Genomic DNA, 21,223 nt, shown 5'->3' on the forward strand with positions numbered 1-21,223 from the left:
TGTGACCGCATGATCTGAGGGAACGTCCTAGATTAAATGATCCGGACGGATCCGGAGAGACAGATCCGTTTTAATAGGAAAGAAGGAAACGCCCTCAAATTATTTGGCGCGATACCGCGGGAATGTAATTAAGCCAATATTTCCGTCTGTTATTAGTTTTTCCACATCAACAGCAAGCAACACACTCGCACTCCAGTCCTCCATATCCCACCTGGTACTCTTCTTTCCTAAATTGCTCTCGCAATTTTATTTTATTTTTTATTTAATTTCTTACGATTTCCCCTTGAATTTGTGATTGATTGTTGCAGATTTTGTTGAAATTGCGATTGCCATAATTTGGGATTCAATTTTTGTTTGTTTGTTGAAATTAGGGCTAGCGTAATTGGGGATTTTTCTGGGTGTTGGCGTGTTTGAGCATGCACCCAACCTCGTTATGGGGGAAAAAAATCGACAGACTTTACATTTTTGTGTTCGATTTTTGTAATTACAGTATTTCTGTAATCTTTTAATTGCTTTCAACAGATGGCATTTCTTGAAGAAGAGTACCCTGACGACACCCTTAAATTTATGCGTCTTGCTATAGAACAGGTAATGCTGCGGCTTCACATTAGCAGGCTGTAAACCTTAGGTTGTTGAATAGTAATCGGCCGACTAAATTACAATAGCTACTATTAACATCTTAAACTAGGGGAGGTTTATAAACTGTGGGATGTGATTTGGTTTCAATTTTCAAGGAACTTGTGTTTCTACATTTCTGAGACAGCATCACTTCAAACTCTGCATTTCCTTTTTTATTCTCTGATGTTTTTGTTTACCTTACGCTGCCGGTCTCAATCTCGGATAAATGAGGAGGGGCAAGGTGTTAAGTAGTCGATGGTCAGTACTCCGTTTTCATGTCGAATCCCAATGAGAACGGATCCTAAATGAAATTGTTGAAGTTAGGTCGTCACTCGGACGTGACGAGTTGTGTGGCCCTGGTATAATGATGAGTGAGCAAAGGTCGCAGTATCTCTATCGGTGCCCGAATATAGTGTCAAATGAATAAGAATGTTATAGAAACTTTATTTTTGAACAATTCGACTCAAAGTTGTTTGGAAACATCTGATGACATCAATTTTGCCCCAGACAGGTAAAAGAAGTATTTTGACCTTACTGGACGAGTGAGGTCAAAGAATCTAGGACATTAGGGTAGGGTGCAAGAGAGTAAAATGCGTTTAGGAACGTGGAATATAGGAACCTTAATGAGAAAATCTATTGAAATAGTGGAAGTTGTGGTGAGGAGAAAGATAGTATTATCTGCCTCCAGGAAACTAAGTGGTTTGGTCCTAAGGCAAAAGAACTCAAAGATTGAAGTTTTAAGTTTCGGTATTTGGGCACAAACAAATCCAGAAACGGTATAAGACTCGAACAAGAGATGTTGTAGATGTTAAGAGGGTCTGGGGTAGAATTATAGCAATCAAGAACTCATCAATGTGATTAGTGCGTATGCTATTTTATTTTTCCAACCCATGATGAGTTGTCCCGAGTCTATTAGGAATTATAGTTGTAGAAGATTAAATTGTTTATCGAATTGAAGCTGTTTTCCCGATTGAAGTTGTTAATCCAATTTAAATTGTTTACCCAATTGAATTTTTTTTCCCATTTGGAGTTGGTTTCTCAATTGGAGAATGATTCATAACTAAATTCCAATTATGATTAGTAATCCTTATTGAAGAAGACATTTATTATGTCTATTGCACTAGTTTTGAATTGGAGCAAAACAATAAATTGTACACCACTCAATGACTTAAGAGTTAGAGAATATTGTAAGGAAAAAGTGTGCAAGAGAAAAGAAAAGAGATAAAAAGTGTATTTCTAGTTCTTGTTCTTTCTGTTTTTTTGTTAAGTTTTTATCCTAGAGGCTTGACAAGATTATTCGTCTTACTCATTGATATATTGAAATATTGTTATGTTGCTGCCCCATGGACGTAGGCACATACAGTCGAACCATGTTAATTCTTGGCGTTATTTATCTTGGTTATTTTATTTTCAACTTCTGAGTTTGTTCTGTTTTTTGCATTTTAAATGCGATATACACAACACATGCACCTCAAGTTGGGTTGGATAGGAGTACGAAGAAGAAATTTTGGGAAGATCTTGGAAAATTGGTCTAAGGAATCTCCCAGACAGAGAAGGTACTCATAGGAGGAGATTTAAATGGACATGTGGACAAGGAGACAATCAACTACAATGGTTTCCATGGTGGCCATAGTTTTGGGGAGAGTAACAAGGAGGGGATGTCATTTTTTGCAATGGCATACGATCTCTTTCTAGCCAATACTTCTTTAAAAAAAGAGGAGCGTGTGATCGCCTATAAGAATGGGTCATCAAAAACACAAATAGATTTCTTTTTAATGAGGAAGGGGGATTGTGAGATAGAAGAAAGAATAAGGGCTTGAAGTGTCCAAGAACTAGATGGTGGAATCTAAAAGGAGAAAAACAAGTCACTTTCAAAGAAAAGGTACTTGCCGAAGGCGTTTAGGATACCGAGGGGAACGCTAGCCAATGTGGGATTCCATGGCCAGCTGTATTTGGGGTATTAGGAGAGTCCAAGGTTTTGCTCCACATTAAAAGGAATCTTGGTGGTGGAAAGATGAGGTACATGAAAATGTTAAGGTTAAGAAGGAATGTTGTAAAACCTTATACAAGGATAGAACCGATGAAAACTATGAGAGGTATATAGTAGCGAAGAAGGCAAAGAAAGCCATGAGAGAAGTGAAGCTAATGGCTTTTGACAATATGGACAAGTGTTTGGATACCAATGAAAGAAAGTTGAATATCTATAAATTGGCCAGGGCAAGGAAAAGGAGGACAAAGAGACTTGAACTAAGGTGCATCAAGGATGAAAAAGGAAATATTTTACCTACGAAGAGAGCGGTTAAAGACAGATGGAGAGATTCTTTTCAATGAAGGACACAAAAGGAGTACTTTGGGTGAGTTGAGTTACTCGGAAGGGTGTAGAAATTACTCATGTCATCGAATTAGGAACGAGGAAGTGGTTGTAGCTTTAAAAAAGATGAAACATAGAAAAGCAGTAGGTCCCGACTAATCAAAATGTGGAAGGTCTGGGGAGAAACGGGAATAACATGGTTCACAAACTTTTTCAACAAGATTTTGAAAACGAAGATGCTAAATGAGTGGTAAAAAAGCACTTTGTTACCTATCTACAAAAATAGAGGTGACATACAAATTTGTATGAATTATAGGAGTATTAAGTTAATGAGTCATATAATATAGCTTTGGAAGAGAGTTATCGAGTATAGACTGAGGCAAGGCCTCAAACAACCAATTTGGGTACATGCCAGGGTGCTTAACTATGGAGGCAATCTATCTCTTACAGAGATCGTGTTAGGATTTGGTTCATCTTCTGTTAAAGTCCTATTTTATTTAGGATTATATTAAGAAAGCTAAAGGTGCACATATTCTTGTCCTACAGATTAAGAGGCAACAATGTCATAAGTTCAAGAAAGAGAAACAAGTGATGGAGAAGGTATAGAAATAGAAAACTTCCTCTGTAAGTTTTCATTTGTATTGACTGAATAATCAATTACACATGTGGATATATATAGCCTTTTGGCTATTTACATTAATACCCTTTAATTGCCTTAACTAATCACTTAACTACCTTAACTAATCACAACTATTAACAAACTAATTACATTTAGTTTTAACAAACTATTTCACAGTAATTGAAATGGATGACTTGTCATTCTCCCTAATACACCTCGTCTAAAAGGGGAATCAGAGTTGATTCCAATTGGAAGCTTGGAACACAGGTAAGCAAATTTGCTTTTAGACAGAGACTTGGTGTGAAGGTCAACCAATTGATCTTCACTGCAAACAAACTGCACTTTAATGAGATTTGCCAGGACCAATTCTCGAATGTAGTGATTGTCAATCTCAACATGCTTAGTTTGAGCATGAAAGATAAGATTAGATGCTAACGAGATTGCTAAGATGTCACACCCTCGTGTAGGTTGTGTAGGCAATGGAAAACGAAGATCACGAAGGGTTTTGCACACCCAAGTGATTTCTGCAGCAGTGTGAGCTAAGGAACGATATTCAGCTTTTGTAGATGAACGTGCAACAATGCTTTGTTTCTTGGCACTCTCTGATGAGATTAGGTCCAAGGAACACATAGTATCCACTAGTTGAACGCCTATCAAAGGTGTAGCCGGTCCAATCAGCATCAGAGTATGCTGAGAGATGAACATAGCCCTTTGTGAACCATAAACCATGCGAAATAGAACCTTTAGGAATCTGAGAACTTGTTTGGTTGCCTGAAGATGTTGTTCCCTTGGAGCATGCATAAATTGGCATATTTGGTTAACAACAAATGCAAGGTCCGGCCGAGTCCAAGTAAGATATTATAATCCACCAACTATAGAATGATATTTAGTGGGATTTGACAAGAGTGGCCCATTGTGATCCAGTTTCTTGGAACCAAGAGGTGTGCAGCAAGGTTTTGCACCTTCCATATTGGTTTTCTTGAGAAGATCACGCAAGTACTTGGTTTGATGAAGGAAAATCCTTTTGGATGATCTGTGCACTTCTAAGCCCAAGAAATAGTGTAAAGGACCAAGATCTTTCACTGGAAATCGAGCACTAAGTTGTTGAATAAATTGTTGACAGAGTTGAGAGTTAGGGCCAGTAACAAGGATATCATCAACATAAACCAGAACAATAACCAATTGAGGACCATTGAGAACAAACAAAGAAGCATCAGATGAAGATTGTTTGAACCTAAGTTGTTGAAGAACTTGAAACAGTTTATCAAACCAAGCCTGAGGAGCTTGTTTGAGACCATACAGAGATTTCCTTAATTTGCAAACATAATTGGGAGAAAGAGGATCAATAAACCCTGGAGGTTGTTGCATGTAAACATCCTCTTTTAAATCTCCATGAAGGAAGGCAATGTTGATGTCTTAATTGATTTAAAAACCAATTATATTGAATAGCAAGTGTAAGAAGGATCCGAATTGTGACCGGTTTAGCAACTGGACTGAAGGTTTCTTGAAAATCAACACCTTATTGATGAAAGCCCTTTGTCACAAGGCGGGCTTTGTACCTATTAATAGTGCCATCTGGCTTTTTCTTGAATCGAAACACCCATTTACATCCAACTACATTTTGGGAAGGATGTGATGGAACAAGAGACCAAGTTCTTGTGGACAGTAAAGCATTATATTCATCTTGCATTGCAGCTATCCAGTGAGCATGCTTTGATGCTTGTAAGTACTTGGAACAAATTCAAGATCAACTGGAAGTGGATGTTTTGTTGCCGCATAAACCCTAGCTTTGTAGATCCCAGCCTTAGATCTTGTAATCATAGGATGTGTATTGCCAGAAATGGGGGATGACTTGTCTGAATTGTTGGCAAGATTGAAGATTCTGAAGGAGGGATTGAACTTGCAGAAGTATCCATTGATATGGTTCCAGTTGAAGATGAATTATGAGTAGCATGAATAGGTGCAGAATGACTTTGTGTTGAAGATGTACCACAAGTGGGAGAATGATGAGGATATGTGTTAAAATGAAGATCAAGTGATGAAGAAAACACTGGAGTTGAATTATCTGAACTTGGATTCTGGAGTGGCAGAGACTGAAATGGATAGGGGCCTTCATTGAAAACTACCTGTCTTGATATGTAGATTGTGTTGGTGATGGGATCAAGGCATCTATAGCCTTTATGTTGAAGACTATATCCCAAAAACACACTGCTTTTGCTCTTAGCATCTAATTTTCTATTAACATAAGGTTTAAGCCATGGAAAGCATTGACAACCAAACACCTTGAGTTTAGAGTAATTTGGATGTTGATTAAATAGAAGTTCTGAAGGTGACTTTGAACAACTAGAGATGGGAAGTCTATTAATAAGGTACATGGCAATGGAGAAGGCTTCAACCCAAAAGACATGAGGAACAAGCAAAGTTCGAGCTGTCTCAACAAGATGCCTGTGCTTTCTCTCAGCACAACCATTTTGCTTAGGAGTGTGTGGACAGCTAAATTGATGTAATATACCATGTGCACTGAGAAATGATGCAAAAGAATGAGCAGTAAATTCACCCCCTGAATTTGAATGCAGAACTTTGATTTTATTTCCAAGTAAGTTTTCTACATAGGTTTTGAAGACAGCAAATGTAGAAAAAACATTTGACTTGGATTTCAATGGAAATAACCAACTATATTTACTAAAATCATCAACAAGTAGTAGGTAATACTGGAAACCACTACTAGATGTAATAGAGGCAGGTCCCCACAAGTCACAGTGCAGAAGTTAAAGACTCTGAGTTGTTGATGAAGAAGACACTCCAAATGGAAGCTTGTGATTCTTAGCAAGTGCACAGTCTGAACAGAAGAAATCCACAGTAGACTTGCCTTCCAGTGCAAGGTTATTAGTTGATATTACCTTTCTGAAAATGGAAGAGGAAGGATGACCCAAACACTTGTGCCATACTTTGACAGGAGCTTTGATACTGAGAAAAGTTGAAGGTGGAGAAGTATGAACGCTGCTGGAACTTTGAAGAGGGTAGAATCCATCCCTAACCGGTCCCTGCAAAAGCATCTTCCTTGAAATGCGATCCTTGAGAGTGGATCCATAGGGGTCAAGTGTCAATGAACAGTCATGATATTCATTATCATTTAGAAATTGATAAGCAGACGAGATTATGTTTCATGAGAAGAACATGTAAAACATTTCTCAGTTTAAATGAAGTATGAGGAGCGTGCAGAGATGAACCAACATGATGAATAGAGAGGCCATTACCATCTCCAATACACTTTATCCTCTCCAGTGTAGGGAGTAGGGGAAGAAATATTAGCACCATCATTTGTGATGTGAGAAGTGGTGCCTGAATCAATCAACTAGGATTGAGATGGTTTGGTAGAGTGATGTGCACAGATGTCCGGATTCATGCGATCAAAACAGTCAATTGCCTCATGACTAGTGGAACCATAAATCTGGCAAAGAACTTTGAAGTTGAAAGAACCTTGATTGGTGCGAGAGCTTTGATAGTTTTGACTGCCACGATTGTTGGTGAAGGTACCACGATTATGAAAATTGCGATTGCCTCAACTGGAGAAGGAATTACCCCCAGTTGACTTGCCACGATTTGAGTTGTACCGAGATGCAGAGTAAAGAGGTTGATTTTGAGCAGCAAAGACAAGTGGAGTAGGAAGTAGAGGGGGCTCAGATTGCACCGAGAAAGCCTGAAATGGTTCAGTTGCCAAGGATGAGTTGACATTCTTTCTTCGAGCTATAGAGAGTTCCTTAGTGAGTAAGAGACCATGGAGTTCATCAAGAGATGTAGAAGCCAAGCACAGCATAATGGAGTCAGTGAATGACTCAAACTCATCAGGTAATCCATGGTGTGGCAGCAATTAGGTCACAATCGGACATTGAGGCACTAGCGGCTTGCAAGGAATCTGCAATTTCCTTGATTTGTTGAAGATACTCAGAGATTGAAAGAGATCATTTCTGAATTGATTGAAGTCGTGATTGCAACTGATGAATGTGAGCGTCTGAAATTCCTCCAAAACGGTGTTTGAGCTTCACCCAGAGCTCGTGAGAGGACGAAACCCCAACAGTGAACGGAATGATTTCTTTAAAGAGTAGAATTTAACTAGATCAAAAGATTTTGATCTTTTTCTTCAGTCCTGAAAGGCAGGGTTCGGCGATCAATCAGGCAAGAATGGCAGTGGACAGACTTCAGTTCCATCAATGATGCCAAGAAGCTTGTAGCACCTGAAAATTGGGGTAAACAACGCACGCCATGGTAGATAGTTGGATTTTTCAGTTTAATCGGCACCATACTGTCAATGTTATGAATCGTAAGAGATGTGTATGAGTTTAGAGGACTCGGATTGGAAGAAGAATTAGGGTTTTGAACCGAAAGAGATACGATCGGAGAAGATGATCCAGGTGGTGGCGAATCAAATTGAGTAGCCATAACTTGCAAAAAACATGATGCAAGAAAGATTGAAAACGAAGAATTGAAGAATTAGAGAGAAGGCAAGAATCGATCGATTTGACGAGTGGAAGGTTGGATCGAAGCTGTGAAGCAGAAAGGCGAGATACTATATAGAAACAGAAAACTTCCTTTGTAAGTTTTCAATTGTATTGACTGAATAATCAATTACACATGTGTGGATATATATAGCCTTTTGGCTATTTACATGAATACCCTTTAACTGCCTTAACTAATCACTTACCTACCTTAACTAATCACAACTATTAACAAACTTTGTTAAAACTTAATGTAATTAGTTTGTTAATAGCTATGATTAGTTAAGGTAGTTAAGTGATTAGTTAAGGCAGTTAAAGGGTATTCATGTAAATAGTCAAATTGCTATATATATATATACACACACACATATATATACACACACATATATATATATCCACACATGTGTAATTGATTATTCAGTCAATACAATTGAAAACTTACAGAGGAAGTTTTCTACTTCTATAGAAGGTGCCCTATGCTAATGCCGTGGGCTGCCTAATGTATGCAATCGTATGCACATAGCTAGCATCCCAACCTAGCTCAGTCAATCGAAGTCGTTTCCAAGTACATGGCAAATCCAGGAAAGCAACTTGGGATGCAGTCAAGTGGATTCTGTTACTTGAAGGCGACAAGGGATTATGTTGAGAAGTAAAAGGAAAATGCAGGGGTGTTAGGATATGTTGATGTTGACTATGCAGGGGACTTTGACAAGATAAGGTCAACTTCAAATTATGTCTTTACATGCACAGGAAAACCAATCAGTTGTAGGGCACTACTACAACCAGTTACAGCTTTGTCGACCACAAAAGCAAAGTTCATTGCTCTAGCCAAAACGAAGCAATTAGGTGTAGTGGCTTGGTAAGCCAAATGAGAATCACTCAGGAGTACGTAAAGCTGAAATGTGACAGTCAAAGTGTCATTCACTTGACAAAGAATCAGGTTTTCCATGGAAGATCAAAGCACATTGGACTAAGGTATCACAAAATCCGGGATTGGATGGAGTCCAAGGAGATTTGGGTTGAAAAGGTTCACATGGTTGACAGTTATGCAGACTACCTTACAAAGATAGTGTCGGCCAAGATATTCAAGCATTGCTTGAACTTGATCAAACTCGTTGATTGATTAAGGTTCAACCTCCTCACTTGAGTTGCAATGAGGCGAGAAGAAGTTTGCCAAGGTGAAGATATTGAAAGTTGGCTAGAACTGCTTCAAGAAGGTTTAAAGATACTCTGGGGTGCAACTGTGATGACTTGGTTTGACTCACCAAGGTGGAGATTGTTAGGATTTGGTTTGTCTTTTGTTAAAGTTGTATTTTGTTTAGGCTTGTAGTAGGAAAGCTAAAGGTGCATAGATTCTTGTCCTCCAAGGATTATGAAAGAATTAAGTTTTCTTGGACTAGGAATCTTAGAAGCCAAGTTAGAATAGAAAAGAAAGTGTACTTTCCTATCCCATACAGAATAGGAAACCTAATCAGAAAATATGATGTAAACTACACCCTATACTTATAAATGGAGGTGTGGAAAAGGCTGAAAGCTAGTGAGAGAAAACAGAGAGACAACCGAGAGAAGAGAGAGATTAGTTATATGGTTTGCAAAAGTCTGTATATTCTATTATTAATACAAAAAAGTTGTGGTTTCTCTACTCATAGAAATCACAACTAGACGTAGGCAAAAGTTATGCCGAACCAGTATAATTCTTGTGTTTCTAGTTATTCTCTGATTTTGCTACGTTTAGTCTAGTGTCGGAAACGTCAAAGAGCAAGATCTAGAGGGGCGTTGACATTCTAACAGATCGAGGGAATGATATAGAAATATGCAAAAGGATTTGCACATGGTCATTATAGATTTGGAAAAAGCGTATGAGAGGTCCCAAGGGAAATTTTTTGGAGGATTCTGTTAGTTTTTGGCTCGTCAATATTGTGTCCTTTTCTGTTTAGGATTGTTTTAGGGAAAGGGTGCACCAATTCTTCTCCTAAAAGGGCTAGGAAAGAATTTTAGTTTCCTTATTCAATGTAGATTAGAATTCTTAGAAGTCTATTTGGAATTGGAAAGGAAGTCTAAATTCCTATTCCACTTAGAATAGGAATTATAATCTGTAAAGGACATGTAAGCCAACCCTATATCTATAAATAGGGTGCGGCAAGGCTGATTTTCAGCAGAGAGAGAAAACAGCCAAACAGCAGAGAGGTTTGAGATTAGTTCTAGGGTTTGCATAAGTTCTGTAATCTCTATTATTAATCAAAGAAGAGGTGATTTCTCTACCTAGGGAAATCACAACTGGACGTAGGCATAAGTTCTGCCGAACCAGTATAATTCTTGTGTGTTTCTAAGTTTTCTATATTTGCTAGTTTAGTCTATTGCCGTTGGTTACATCAAAGAACAAGGTCCAGTGAAAGGGGTTTTTTCAACAATTGGTATCAAGAGCTAGGATCAAGGTGCTCTACGATGTTAAAAGGGAAGATGAATGCGGATCAAGGACCTGCGTTAAAACCCTTTGACGGCAAGGATGACTTCACGGACTGGCAAAGGATGATGAAGAACGTACTGATACAGCAGGATTTGGATGATGCACTTGATGGTAAGAAGCCGGAAAGCATGACAGAAGCAGCATGGAATAAGGTTCTCAAGAAGGCCAAGAGTTCCATCGAGATCCATCTCACAAGATCAGTTCGGTCACACATCACCGAAAAGATGTCTGCCCAAGAAGCATGGGAAAAATTGGAGAATGTTTATATGGGAAAAACCGTGTCCAATAAACTTTTTCTAAAGGATGAACTATTCGGGCTTCGACTAGAAGAAGGAGGTGATATTGAAGATCACGTATGCAGGTTCCAGAATTGCATAGCTATTCTTCAGAAAGTCGAAGAAACTTACAAAGATGATGATATGGCTATCATCCTGCTAAGGTCTCTACCTTCGTCTTTCAAGCACTTTCGAACAACTCTAATGTTTGGAAAAGAGTCCTTGAAGCTTGAAGACGTAATTCAAGCTCTTCAGTCATATGCTAAACTAGATGATATAACTGAAAGCTCTCAAGGCCTTTATGCCAAAGGCAAGGAGAGGGGGCGGGAAAAGACAAGAGAAGAGAAAACTGGCAACAGAGGTAGGTCAAAATCCAAGAAGAAAAAGGAAAAGAAGGAAGGTTGCTTCGAATGTGGTTCAGCCGATCATTGGAAGAGGAACTGCAAGATTTGGAAAGAAAAGAAAGCCAAGATGGAAGGAAGCTCAGGTTCCGCTAGTGCAGTCACCGAACATGAGAGTGACGGGGAACTTCTTTCGGTAACATCGGGCTCCAAGGCTTTCAATTGGATTTTGGATACTGGATGCACGTTTCATATGTGTGCAGTAAAAGAATGGTTCGATACTTTCAAAGAAGTCAGCAGCGGGGAAGTCTTAATGGGGGATGATTCTTCATGTCCTGTAAGAGGAATCGGCACTGTTCGAATCAGAATGTTCGATGGGATGATACGAGTGTTAGGGAACGTCAGGTATGTCCCTAGACTAAGAAAGAATTTGATTTCCTTGGGTACTTTAGATGAGGCCGGTTATGGGTACAAGTCTAAAAAAGGAAGACTCAGGGTAACTAAAGGATCGCTAGTGGTAATGCAGGGTGACCTACAACCCAATAAGTTGTATAAGTTAATTGGGACCACTATAGTCGGGGGAGCAGCTGTTTCTGTAAATCAAAGTATAGAAGACAAGACTGAACTATGGCATCATAGGCTCGGGCACATAAGCCAGAAGGGATTGCAAGAATTACACAAGCAAGGCCTGTTGGAAGGCGTGTCAACTTGCAAACTGGACTTTTGTGAATACTGTGTTCTTGGGAAGCAAAGAAAGGTATCATTCGCAAGTAGCAGTGCAGATAGCCGAAGTAAGGAGCAACTCAGCTATATTCACTCAGATGTTTGGGGTCCTGCTCCAACTAAATCAAATGGTGGAGCCAGGTATTTTGTCACTTTCATGGATGATTTTTCTAGGAAGGTTTGGATTTATTTCATGAAGCAGAAATCCGAGGTTTTTGCAAAGTTCAAGGAATGGAAAACAGAAACCGAGAATCAAACTGGAAGAAAGATCAAGTATCTGAGAAGTGACAATGGAGGTGAATATACAAGTATTGAGTTCACCGATTACTGCAAGCAGGAAGGCATCATAAGGCACTTCACAGTAAAGAAGAATCCCCAACAAAATGGAGCTGCTGAGAGGATGAATCGAACTCTCATGGAGAGAGAAAGGAGCATGCGATTTCATGCAGGATTGCCTGATAGTTTTTGGGCAGAGGCTGTTAATCATGCAAGTTATTTGATTAACAGATCACCATCTACAGTCTCGGTTTTAAGAGTGCAGAAGAGGTATGGTCTGAGAAGCCGGTGGATTATTCCAAGCTCAAGGTGTTCGGCTGTAGTGCTTATGCACATATTCCAAGTGATGAAAGGTCCAAGCTCAAACCGAAGTCTATACATTGCATATTCCTAGGTTTTGAGAAAGGAGTGAAGGGTTTCAAGCTTTGGGATTTCAACAACAGGAAAAAGGTTGTCAGTCGAGATGTTGTCTTTGATGAGACAACCATGCCTCTGAATAAAGTCGAGAGCAGTAGGGAAAAGAAGGATGATGCTGGAATTGAAGCAACAAAGATTCCGTTAATCAGTTCAGATGAAGAAGAAGCTAAGGTGGAGCAAATTGAGCAAGAGGCCGAATCTGATGGTTTTGAGGAAGAAGAAGAGCATCAGCATCATTCACCAGTTAGGAATCAGGTGGAGCAAGAAACAGGACAGATTGAAGGTACTCCAATCCGCCAGATATCCCAAAGGAGTCAAACTCCACCCAACAATCCACCTGCATTCCAAAGATGCATAGCACTGGACAAACCTAAGCGGAACAAGAAGAAACTTGACAGGTTTGGGTTCGACCAAAACGAAGTTAATTATGCTCTTAACATTAGTCAAGGAGATCCGACTACTTATCGAGAAGCTATAGCAAGTGATGAGCGAGATAGTTGGATAAGTGCTATGACAGAGGAAATGGAGTCTCTTTACAAGAACTCTGTTTGGGAGTTGGTTCCTAAACCCAAAGACAGAAAGCTAGTTGGATGCAAGTGGGTATTTAGGAAAAAGGAAGGACTACATGAACAAGATGCCGTGAGATTCAAAGCAAGGCTCGTGGCTAAGGGGTACTCACAAAAGGAAGGGGTGGATTATGATGAGATCTTTTCACCTGTAGTCAAGCATACTTCTATCCGATTGCTTTTAGCAATGGCAGCTCAGCATGACATGGAGATTGAGCAGATGGATGTGAAGACAGCGTTTCTTCATGGGGATTTAGAGGAGACGATATTCATGGCTCAACCAGAAGGGTTTGTTGAATATGGGAAAGAAAACCTAGTATGTCAGCTAAGGAAGTCCCTGTATGGCCTGAAACAGTCTCCAAGACAGTGGTACAAGAGGTTTGATTCATTCATGCTGAAAATTAATTTTAGAAGGTGTTTGTATGACTGTTGTGTGTACTATCATGTGTTCCAAGATGGGATGATCATATTGCTATTGCTATATGTGGATGACATGTTAATTGCTTGTCAAGACAAGTCTAGAATTCAAGACTTGAAAAGGATGTTGAGCGAGGAGTTCGACATGAAGGATCTAGGTGCCGCACAGAAGATCCTTGGCATGGAAATTCAGAGAGATAGGACCGCTGGAAGGATTTGGATATCACAAGCCAAGTATATTCAGAAGGTCCTTGAGAAGTTCAACATGCAAGAAGCAAAGGAAGTTTCGACTCCTTTGGCAGCTCACTTCAGGTTAAGTGGACAACAGTGTCCTACGTCCGAGGAAGAGCAACAAGAAATGAAGAAGGTGCCTTATGCTAATGCCGTGGGCTGCCTCATGTATGCAATGGTATGCACACGTCCTGACATAGCTCAAGCAATCAGTGTCGTTTCCAGATACATGGCAAATCCAGGAAAGCAACATTGGGATGTAGTCAAGTGGATTTTGCGTTATTTGAAGGGTTCTTGGCGACAAAGGATTATGTTTGAGAAGCAAAAGGAAAATGCAGGGGTGTTAGGATATGTGGATGCCGATTATGCAGGGGACTTGGACAAGAGAAGATCAACTTCTGGTTATGTGTTTACATGCGCAGGAGGACCAATCAGTTGGAAGGCACTACTGCAACCAATTACAGCTTTATCGACCACAGAGGCAGAGTATATTGCATTGGCCGAAGCTGGAAAGGAAGCAATTTGGCTTAGTGGCTTGGTAAGTCAAATGGGAATCACTCAAGATTGTGTGAAGCTTAAGTGTGATAGTCAAAGTGCCATTCACTTGGCAAAGAATCAGGTTTTTTCTGGAAGATCAAAGCACATTGAAGCAAGATATCACAGAATCAGAGATTGGGTGGAGTCTAAGGAAATTTGGATTGAAAAGGTTCATACGGATGACAATGCCGCAGATTTCCTTACAAAGATAGTGCCGGCCAAGAAGTTCAAGCATTGTTTGAACTTGATCAATCTCGTTGATTGATTAAAGTGGAGCACCTCCTCACCTGAGGTGCAATGAGGCAAGAAGGAGGTTGCCAAGGTGAAGACTCTTGAAGTTTTTCCAGAGCTACTTCAAGAAGGTTCAAAGATACTCTGGGGTGCAAACGATCAAGACTTGGTTTGACTCACGAAGGTGGAGATTGTTAGTTTTTGGCTCGTCAATATTGTGTCCTTTTCTGTTTAGGATTGTTTTAGGGAAAGGGTGCACCAATTCTTCTCCTAAAAGGGTTAGGAAAGAATTTTAGTTTCCTTATTCAATGTAGATTAGAATTCTTAGAAGTCTATTTGGAATTGGAAAGGAAGTCTAAATTCCTATTCCACTTAGAATAGGAATTATAATCTGTAAAGGACATGTAAGCCAACCCTATATCTATAAATAGGGTGCGGCAAGGCTGATTTTCAGCAGAGAGAGAAAACAGCCAAACAGCAGAGAGGTTTGAGATTAGTTCTAGGGTTTGCATAAGTTCTGTAATCTCTATTATTAATCAAAGAAGAGGTGATTTCTCTACCTAGGGAAATCACAACTGGACGTAGGCATAAGTTCTGCCGAACCAGTATAATTCTTGTGTGTTTCTAAGTTTTCTATATTTGCCAGTTTAGTCTATTGCCGTTGGTTACATCAAAGAACAAGGTCCAGTGAAAGGGGTTTTTTCAACAGATTCTAGAGAAGAAAGGAGAACGAATAGCATATATCCAAGCAATAAAGGATATGTATGATGGAGCAAGGACTGTAATAGGAACTCACAAAGGATAAACCGAAAGTTTTTCCCATAACCATAGGGTTACATCATGGCTCAACTTTAAGTCCTTACCTTTTTGCATTGGTAATGAACGAGTTAATTAGATATATTCAAGATGATATCCCTTGGCGTATGCTTTTCGTAGATGTTATAATACTAATAGATGAAACGCATGACATAGTAAATACGAAGCTTAACCTTTAGCTGGAAGTGTTGGAATTTAAAAGTCTTTGCCTAAGTAGGTCAAAGGCAGTATATGTAGTGCAAGTTCAGTGGGAATAGAGGTCCAAGTAAGATAGGGGTGAAGATTGGTGATCAACAAATACCAAAGAGTGAACGCTTTTGCCATCTTAGATCTATATTGCAAAAGAACGGAGAATTGGATGGAGATCTCAATCATTGAATACAAGTTGGATGGACGAAATGGAATAATGCATCGGGTGTGTTGTGCGACTGTCGTATGCCACAAAATCTCAAGGGAAATTTTTATAGGTCGGCAATAAGGCCATCAATGCTTTATGGCATAGAATGTTGGGCGGTCAAGTATCAAACACGTGCAAAAACTGAATGTAGTAGAGATGAGAATGCTTTGTTGGATGTGTGGGCACGCGAGAAAGGGCAGGATTAAGAAAGAGGATATCTAAGGTAAAGTAGAAGTACTGTAATTGAAGATAAGATGAGTGAAAAATCGGTTAAGGTGGTTTGGACATGTGAAACGAAGACTTATAGATGCTCCGGTTAGAAAATGCGATTATGAGACAGAGGAAAAAGGGTAGAGAAAGACCTAGGGACTTGCACAAAGATTTTAAGAAAGACATGGAGTATTCGGAGCTAGTGGAAGATTTGGGGCAAAACCGAGCGCAGTGGCATTCTAGGGCTGTTCTGGTTCCAATCATCTAACAGAAATTTGTGTTTCAGGCCATCAGATGATGGAAACTTTATGCATCATGTGAATTCAATGCTGTGCATGCCACTCTATTTTTTTTAATAGTTATTTTTGGGTGATTAAATTTGCTATGCTTTACTGTATATAACTTCCATATTTGGTCCTGCTTTCGTTTTGCAGGCAAATGAAGCTTTGGACAGCCTTGAAGTTCCTGTTGGGTAAGATTTCGGTTAATTGCATAAACTGTGTTTGCCACACTTGTACGAGTCTTTATACTCCTGAGCTTTATACTCACCCGTTTTGGCGATTTGATCACATAACTGCTAGAAATAGGTTAGTTTACCTTGTTATATACGCGTAGCTTGAAAATTATTCTCTTCTGAATTTTGAAAGCAGCCCTGTTGCTCATTTAGGGCAAGAATGTAGGGGTAACACAACTTTTCACTTCATTCAGCTTCCCAAGCCGAATTAAAAAATTTATAGTATATACCCATCTTATCTTTTTATTCTTCTGATCACCTTCTTGAAGTTTGATGTGACATGCGCTCAATTGCTTCTTGTGTTAAAAATCAAGGGTCTACCTTGTATTAATGCACTTTTCTAATCTATAAATTTGATTGAATAGCTGCGTGATTGTTGAAGATGGGAAGGTCATAGCCTCGGGAAGAAATCGAACTAATGAGACACGAAATGTAAGTTTACCATTGGTTCTGATGTTGAAGAAATAATTGTTTCGGTTTATCTGGATATTTGTTTCTGAGCCTTCTTTTCATTTAGTGAAAATCCCAATACCTTGTCATGTCTCTGGTTTGCCCATAAAAATAATTTTCACATTTCAATTGCTTATTCTCTTAAGTTTTGTTTGGGGGAGGGACTTCAAAATTCCAAGGCATATAGGCAAAATAAAGAAGAAATGGATCACAAAAAGTTAGATAGGTGGAACTAGAAAATGCACCACATGTGCGTAACAAAGGCACATAAGAAGAATTTGTAAAATGACTCCTTTCAAGTAGTCATTTGCAAATCCCTCTCGCATGCCTTTTCCTTTTGTAATGCTCAAGTGGTGCATTGTAATCCTCCCATTTAACTTTTTGTGATTCATTTCTTCATCACTATGTCTAAATCCCTTGAATTTGAAAGTTGCTCACCCAAACGTACCCTTAAAGACAGTTTTCCTTGGAACCACAAGGAAAGAGTGGGACCCAGTTAGTGCATTAACTCAAATATCTTGAGGATTGTTCATTGTTTGTGTACATATGCTTGCATCTTTAATGCCTTACCGATTTCAATGAGGGTGGGTGGGTGTTCAGTTCGATCTTGGTACTTTACTGTTCTTATATTTTTCCTGCCTTCTACTTTGACTCAAAAGTACAGTTCTATGATTAAATTCTTGGATCAAATGTTTCAAAATATACTGACTGTATATTGCATTCTTTGGAGTCTTTCTTACAATTATAGCGATATATCTGTTTGGCACTTGCTTGCTTTCTTTAATGTTCATGAGAACTCTGTTTCCTATGTAAGCCTTTTGAACTTGGAACTTATGAGTTTCTAATCTAACATGCTTGCCATAAAAATGCAGGCTACAAGGCATGCAGAGATGGAAGCCATTGATACTCTTCTTGAGCAGTGGAGAGAACGGAGGCTTTCAAAGTCACAAGTTGCCGAAAAGTTTTCAAAATGTAGACTCTATGTTACATGTGAGCCATGCATAATGTGTGCGGCGGCTTTATCATTTATTGGTATGCTCCTTTTCTTATAATCTGCAAATAAATGTTGACACTTTTTTATCTTCGTTTTGTCACTTGGATTAATGTATAGGTGACTCTTCCTCCTATGTTTAGGAATAAGGGAAGTATTTTATGGTTGTGCCAATGACAAATTTGGTGGGTGTGGATCAATATTGTCGTTGCACTCAAGTAGCTCTGAGCCACAAACGAGGTTCATTTCTGAACCCACATCACAATCAAGATTTGATTGACTTCCTGTAGTGTCTTCTGTAATCATTGCTTTTTCTCTGGGTGATCTTTAACAAATTGTTTGCTTGTTTTGGTGTACCTTTCCGGGAGACAGTTTCTGAATAACATAAAGCCAGGGAACCACATAAGTATCTATGTATGGTAACCCGCTGTGAATGACAGACACACCACAAAATTCATAGATATATGCACATAATTGCCATCAACAATTTAATATCACAAAACATGAAATCTCTCACTAAAGATGGGGTGTTGAGGACATCTGATCAAATCTTTTCGTCATTGTGATTGTGCTGATTCTTATTGAAGGAATGTGCTGATGAGAAGAGTTCAGGCATGTGTATATCTTGAATCCTTGATTTCTGGATGTTATCCGAGGGCTCAAGCCTTAAAATTGGTCTTAACGTTGATTGTTTCGCACAGGTTTAGTGGGTTCTTAATAAGTTAATCAATACATTCAGCCAAAAAGAAAACTAGTTAGACAGTACAAACAATCCTAACATACAGAAACCATGTTGCCTATTTATTGACTTGGCTGTAAGAGGTAAGCTGGAAGTGTTTTTTGGTGATTCCTTAGCTGTAGCTAATGCTGAAGACTCTGTGGAATTCTCCGATTTTCTAGCCAACATTATTGTCTCTCAGTCTCACTTTCTGTTTGTTGTATAGTGGTGGAGCTCCAGAGGGGAAAGGATTCAAATGCACTGGAGGGATAATGGCAACAGAAGCAATCTCACTTTTTCGCAGTTTTTATGAGCAGGGAAACCCTAATGGTATCTAGTTCATGTTTAATTTATATTTTTCTGGAAGCTAATCGTTACTTTTACATTTTATAGTTTGTCAACTCCTGCTCATTGGAGGATTTCAGCACGTAGCACAATTTTTTGTCAGATTCACTGTCTTTGTTCATGTTCGTTACTTAGAATATTTCATCATTTGGTTAAAGTATTTGAGATTTTTCTTCATGTCTTTAATTTACTGTATTGTTTGGTTTCTTTCAGCTCCAAAGCCTCATAGGCCTCTTGCTCAACAAGCAACGCAATGAGTACGTAGAGATTCAGTAGTTTCTCACCTCATTTATTAAATGGTACCGTCGAGTCTTTTCGAGTTCATTTTCTCTTTTAATTTGATTGTTTTCTTGCTCGCTTTGCAGTTTCTGTTATGTTAACGTTCTGTTTGTACCCTTTTTTGTCCTCTTTTTTTCACTGTTTAATGTAACAATCGTTAATTTGATTTCAGAGGTTAAAAATCAAGTGCAAGACCAAAGCAAGACCTTCCTAAGGTTTGCAACAGCCCACAATTGGATTTTGCGGACTTCGGAAAGGGAAACGGATGAAAACTTTGGGAAAACTACATGAAATATGGATCTCTTCGATATTTTCTACTATCACTACAATTATATAATTTATAAAATTTTGGAATAAGCTTAGTAGAACTGTAGAATTTGAGAATTGGCTATTGTGGTTTGTGTTTTTCCTTCCATGTTATTCTAACTTATGGTTGTAGGCTTTCCAGAAGAACGATTGTTCTTCAGAAATATGACATGTTAGGTTGTCTGACAATCACGTTAGATTTTATATTCAGACGTTCAAATAAGTAATATCTTCTTTCTATGTAACTTTGCGGTAAGAAGCCAACTCTTTTTTTTCTATTTCATGTTTCAGAAATTTATCAAGAATCAGACATAACATGAATTAAGACATTGTCAAATGTTTCCTTCGAAAATATTGTTTAGGCTTCAATTCTTCAGAATTGTTTTCAATGAATAAATTAAATTAATTCGTTTGGATTAAATAAAATGAATTAATTCACCATTCACAAATAATGTGGTTATAATTAGTTAATGTGATATAATAAGAGTGTTGGAGTAGGAGCTCGGTTCTTGGTTGATGCAAATTGTTTGTATCAAGCTATTGAATTCACAAGGGTTGTTTCGAAACGAATGTCATGATGATAATGCAACTTAAGAAGCTCGTTTGATGTTTAGGGTAGGTTTGACTTGGACGGTTCACTAGATTTAATGAATGTCGAATACAAGATATGTATGTTAACTTGCGTATTTTGTCGAAATGGCAGTAGGAGATGGGGAAGTCACAAAACCAACTTGTCCCACTCAATCCTACTATTTTTTTGGGGATTAAGAGGGACAAGTTTTCTTCATGATTTCTCCTTCTTTTACCTTTACCTGGATAAAATATGCAAGTTAGCATCCATATTTTCATTCAACATTCTTTGCAATTTAATGACCTGTCCAAGCCAAGCCAATCCTAAACATCAAATGAGGGCGATGTTTTAAGTAAGGCTGTTTGGAGAGTCCATAATTCGTAGTTCAATTTGAAGTCCTAAACTAATGAGAGTATCGAACTCCTTTAATCGCAGACTTAATGGGCTGATAGATTAAGCCACATAACTTGTACATTTCATGGAGAAATTCCTAACTACATAATTCATATGGTATTGACACATGCGTAAGTGTAGTCAAACCCAATTTGTAACGATTGCCTAATGCATATAGCTGAAATGAGATTCATAAGTGTATGTCATGAGTGTCAGTTACCTTTTGTGCAAGTGCAAGATTGTTGAAGCACGTTCGAAAAGTAATTGGCGTACCAACACATGAGTGATTATTCTTGGAAATCTAATTTCAACTTACAACTACGAGGGCAAGGGAGAACATTTGCCGGTCAAACAAATGACCTAATAGAAGATTAGCGCTATTAGGGTGAGTCCAAGGATTACCTTAAGATATAAGGAGTTTTAACGAAAAGCTCACTGTATTGTTCACTTTAACGAAAAATCATATTTTTGCACTAAAAAGTCAATCATGATACTATTCATTTTATCATTTATTTTGTCTTTATCGTTAAAACTCAAAAGTAAGAAAGATACAATTTGAGACACGTGCCCTACAGTTCTAAAGTCCTAAAGTAATTTTCTAGTCATAGGATGATTTATTGGGCTATCGAACATCTGCAAATGTATATTTATGTCGTTTTTGGTTTTTAATCTTGAACAAAATATGTAGAGAAGCTAAATAAATATATC

The 21,223-nt window shown here is 38.5% G+C and overlaps 1 protein-coding gene across 1 annotated transcript; it reads left to right on the forward strand.

Moving 5' to 3' along the window:
- Positions 1-115: 115 nt before the first annotated feature.
- On the forward strand, positions 116-19,740 carry LOC103940722 (tRNA-specific adenosine deaminase TAD2). Its single transcript, XM_018645867.2, has 9 exons — positions 116-214; positions 523-588; positions 16,383-16,420; positions 16,828-16,894; positions 17,785-17,944; positions 18,047-18,143; positions 18,848-18,951; positions 19,180-19,265; positions 19,418-19,740. The coding sequence occupies exons 2-8, from the start codon at positions 523-525 to the stop codon at positions 19,221-19,223; spliced, it is 576 nt and encodes a 191-aa protein (XP_018501383.2). The 5' UTR covers positions 116-214; the 3' UTR covers positions 19,224-19,265; positions 19,418-19,740.
- Positions 19,741-21,223: the final 1,483 nt, after the last annotated feature.

The sequence above is a fragment of a genome, unplaced genomic scaffold, assembly GCF_019419815.1.
Source record: "Pyrus x bretschneideri cultivar Hongxiangsu unplaced genomic scaffold, Pyrus_bretschneideri_v1 Contig46, whole genome shotgun sequence".
Taxonomy (NCBI): Eukaryota; Viridiplantae; Streptophyta; class Magnoliopsida; order Rosales; family Rosaceae; genus Pyrus; species Pyrus x bretschneideri.